This window comes from Chironomus tepperi, unplaced genomic scaffold (assembly GCF_022539635.2).
Source record: "Chironomus tepperi strain 1889 unplaced genomic scaffold, CSIRO-AGI_Ctep_v1 contig_367, whole genome shotgun sequence".
Classification (NCBI taxonomy): domain Eukaryota; kingdom Metazoa; phylum Arthropoda; class Insecta; order Diptera; family Chironomidae; genus Chironomus; species Chironomus tepperi.
In genome coordinates this window covers 211,124-216,062 of record NW_027226489.1, presented here as the reverse complement: position 1 = coordinate 216,062, position 4,939 = coordinate 211,124, and the positions used below count along the sequence as shown (strand labels likewise).

Sequence of the window (4,939 nt, the reverse complement as noted above, 5' to 3'; positions counted from 1 at the left end):
TTTGACACATTTGTTGTGTTGTCCATTTACACGTATGTGAAGCAATGTGTGTATCCTTGTGCTAATATATCAAATTAACAGCAAATTTTCATTTCCTATTTATTTTTTTTTCTCACTCGGTTGCCACCTCAAATAATTTTGTTATTCGGTATTTCATCATTTGAGGACTTCCAGGTGGGATGTGTGAAGCATACTTGATTGGAAACTGAAGCTAAATCAGTGATAAATTAGAGATTTTATGCTGATCATTTGAGTAGGAAAGGTGCTCATAAAAAGGTGTGATAGTGATTTTAATAATGATCTACATGATCAGTTGCATTCGAGACCGAAACCGAGATGCCAGAGATCAATAACGGGACAGAGACCGATGCCGGTACAGAAACCGATGCCGGGACAGAGACCGATGCTGGGACAGAGACAAATGCCGGAACAGAGACAAATGCCGGAACAGAGACAAATGCCGGAACAGAGACAAATGCCGGGACAGAGACAAATGCCGGGACCAAGACCGAGATCGTGACCAATGCTGGAATCAAGACCGAAAATGAGGCCGAGATCAAGGCTGAGACAGAGATCGATGCTGGGAAAGAGACCGATGCTGGGACAGAGACAAATGCCGGAACAGAGACAAATGCCGGAACAGAGACAAATGCCGGAACAGAGACAAATGCCGGGACATAGAGCAATGCCGGGACCAAGACCGAAGTCGTGACCAATGCCGGAATCAAGACCGAGAACGAGGCCTAGATCAAGGCTGGGACCAAGAACCAAACCAAGACTATGATGGTATTCTTTGAAGCCTCGATTAAGATTTTGCTTTTAATCAAGAAACATGGAAGTTCACACCTTCTTATCCTAAATCCACATTCTTCTCCATTATTACGATATGTGAAGAATAATCCAAAGATATTCATACATTTAATCTATATTGATTGTCCATGTGGCAATGCCTAATATATTTTTCGTATAATAGACGAATTGATAACATTGTTGTTCGTTGACTGACAGATTAAATGATTAATTGAATTGATGTGTGTATGAAATGAGGCATATGTGCCTTCATATTTCAATTCCTTATCGATATTCTCTTACTAATTTTCTAAGAAAAATTAGAAATGAAAATTAATAAATTTCTTCTTCAATTTATTTTTGTTTCTTATCCCAAATTTGTAATAAAATATGAAACGAAATGTAAACGTAAATACACATATGCTGTTGGGAAAATTAATTAGAAAAGTGTAGAAATTAATGTGTTGAATTGTCACGTTCTTAATGGATTTTGATATATTTTCTTCTTCCTTTTTTTCTATCCTTATTTATGTCTACGCATTGCATTGTAATTTGTAGATTTATTAGTAATTGTGATTGTAATCTTTATGAGAGGAATGGAAGAATTGTTTTATGATTTCACTTCCAATTACCTTTACACGTACATTGTATGGAAAATTAATTTCCTTTCGGATTTAATTGCTGTAGATAAATTATTTTAATTTACAGATTAGATTTTTATTGACGGGGCTTTTTCGATCTTGATTTTTATGAGTATGGATAAAAATATGTAATATAATATATTGCTTCCATTCATGAATGATTCAATATATTGAGCATTAAAATCTATGACAATTATATGTGAAGTGATTTTATTATTATTTTTAGGTAATAAAAATTATTGATAGCAATATTAGATGTGCTTTTGTACGACGTTTATTTCTAATGACGTTAATTACACTTGTAATCATTTAAATTAAACATAATGGGTAGTAATAGCTGATTGTAATTAAAATTGTTTGTATTTTTAATTGCCTGACTTTTAAAGTTCAATTTTTTCAAATTTAATTAGGTTCGTTTTGTTGACATTTTGTTTAGAGGGTTGGAGATGCTGAATTCTGATTCCAAAGCTGATCAAATATCAAGTGCATAGATTTTGCTACTGCTATATGCACTGCTGGCATCGAAGCTCTATGGCAGGATATGTATTTGAAAAAAAAAAAAGACTAAAAACCTGGATTGGTTGTGTGGATAAGGACGCTAAAGTTCTCAATATCCCTAATTGGCAGAAGTTATCGAAAGATAGAGCTGTCTACAGACATTCTTTAAACGCGGCAATGGGCCCCCGTGCGCCCCAGCAAAGGAAGTAAGTAAGTAAAAGCCTATCCGAGCCACCCTGTCTGATGGGTGGCAATCTCACAATCAAGATGGAAATGGTAAGCTTAGCAACATATCACCTCTAAACCCAATATGCATCATCTGACTCTATTGCTGGCCACCTCACCAAGCTTACACAAACTCTCTTTTTGACACCTAATCGACATTCCCGCATTACTGTTCTACGATAAGTTGCTTTTAGAGCACCAGGACCTTTTGAAGCACCAGGACCTTTTGGAGCACCCAGAGTTGTGATGGCCGATGTCCGCAACCGAGAAAATTCGTTCATTGGTTATAACGGCGATTGTTTTTTATCGCTCGCCGTTTTTTATCGGCCAACGTTTTTGGCCGACCGATAAAATCAAGCCGTTTCACAACTCTGGAAGCACCTGGACCAAGAAAGGCAATATGAAGCAGCATAATGTAATTTAAAACAGAATGACACAATTTCATATTTACTTGAAATTCGACACCTGCAATTACAACTACTTGCACCTGACTTGTAAAAGCTCTACACATTTTTCAATAAAATATATTCAATAAAGCAATTTACAATTTAAAATAAATTTAAAAAATTAAATTCCCACCATTAAGCACAATGTTGTTGTTATTCCCTGCAGCAACGCACTTAATTATTTGATTGATGGTAATGTGAAAAATTTTTAACGCAGTAATTATAACCTATTTAACGACACGTCAAGAATATATATATTTTTTTATAATCTAACAGTCAGTAATAAGGCTCAGTTTTCCCAAGCACGAAAGCTCAACAAACAAATCGCTTCATAAATAGCAAGAAAAATAAATTACAAATTGATTGGATAATAGATCTTTGTCATTGTAATAATCAATCATAATCAAAAAAGAAATTCCCCAAGCATAGCCAGAGACAATAGGATTCAGTTTAATTCATTATATTATTTCTACACTATTCAACTGACTGTGCACGCACGAAAATTAATGTTTTTCAAGTCAAATAATTTTCAAATAAATGAGATATTGGTGTGACTTTTAGGCAGACTGTGAAACTAGCTAGCTTAGCCTATCAAAAATGGCAATTGAATTCCCTCATTCCACACACTTAAAATGCTTAAATCCTTAACTTTTAAAAACTTTTAATCCTTAACTTTATGTGACTAGAAATTTTAAATCCTTAAATTAGTTAATTTCATGTAATTTTAATCCTATTTAAAAAGAGCAGACATCCCGCAAAAATTACATAATAAAAAATGCCGAGACACAAAACAAAAAACGATGAGCTTCCTTTTCATTTCTCTCTGTTTTTGCTGACTAGCTGTCATTGTTTTTGCACCATTAAGCAACAACATTGACGTTACATTTTCATTTTCTGTTTAGTGAACCAACGATTGATACATAAAAAAAAGACAAAAGGACGTTGAGCCATATATAATTAGCGATATCACGTAATGGAATTAAATGTGAGCTGATTAAATAGATAGAAAATATGTCTACTGCTGTTCTCTTTTTTCTCCTTTATACTGTCATGTTGTAAGGCTATAATTATGGACATTTACATTTAGAATAGATTGATGGAACTAGGTTGGATATATGGTACGTGTGAATTATTCGAGAATGAATTTGCAAATTTGTTAACAAGGTTGATGCGTTAAAGAGCTGGAAACTCCTACGACAGCCCACGATGATGTGTTAATTGCTTATCTTTAGTCATACATCAGTTATCCTTCATGAAATGTCTGGAAAGTTTTCAAAAAAATGTGGGCAGTTGTCCCACATTCAGTCGATTTAAAGTTATGAGTCAGAGTTACTAAGCGAAATTTTTTTTTGGCAATTTTTCCGGCTAAATGGCACTGAAATAACTCATGTCGGAATCAACATTGGCGAGTGGATATCGAAAATATTTTGGAAATTCCTGTCAGTCTGTTGTTGATTTTCATGATTTTGACAGGAATTTTGGAATTGGTAATTGGCAAGCGGTAGCAAGCGATAGAGCCGTCTTCAAGCGCCGACTGAGGGAGAGCATGGATCACACTTGATCTGTACGGCCAATGAAGTAAGTATGTAAGTTGACAGAAAATCACCTTCAAACCCTCAACACGTCAAAGACAACCCACTACTCGACTTCACAGTCACTTTTTAATAAACTTAAAACAATTCAGTTCCAATTTAATTTTACAGCCCAAAAACTTTATGACCTGAATGTGAATGAACCCCCCCAGTAAAAATTCATTTACATATAAAAAAATAGTCCAAAATAGGCCTGCAACTCTGCAGATATCATTAAAACATAATAAGCTATAGTCATCGCTTTTCTGAAAGATTTTTTAACTGCGGCATATGTAGAACATTTTCATCGATATATATATTGCCGAATATGTAGAAAATTGATGATATTTATGATGTATTTTACGACATAACATAAATATTTTCCCACGCCAACATCTTCCGTTCCTCTCATTTTCTTTTAAATACTCATTTCATGTCCTTGAAAGCTTATATTTGTATTCTATGTCTTTCAATCATCATATTCGTATTGGGCGGTGGTCCCCTGCTTTGTTGATAATGGTTTGAGATGATAATAAAAAAAAATTATTTTTTATATTCTCACGAAAGCTTTTCAGGCTCTCTGACATTGAAAGAGAGATGAAGAGAGCGAAAAGGAACTGCAGAGCTTTTTGAGAGTGAACAAAATTTTCCTCTCGCCATTTTTTTTTTCTGTTCATGATTTCTTCACGTTCTATGCAAAAAGGAAGAAATTAGAAAGACGGCAATACCATGACTGAATATAAAAATCAGTCTCGTTCGTGCTGTATAA

General features: G+C 34.4%; 1 protein-coding gene across 1 annotated transcript; it reads left to right on the top strand.

Annotated features, from left to right (window-relative positions):
* The first annotated feature begins 336 nt into the window (after positions 1-336).
* LOC139095616 (threonine-rich protein-like) lies at positions 337-681 on the top strand. Its single transcript, XM_070647004.1, has one exon. It carries the CDS (start codon positions 337-339, stop codon positions 679-681), a length of 345 nt encoding a protein of 114 aa, XP_070503105.1.
* The last annotated feature ends 4,258 nt before the right edge of the window (positions 682-4,939 follow it).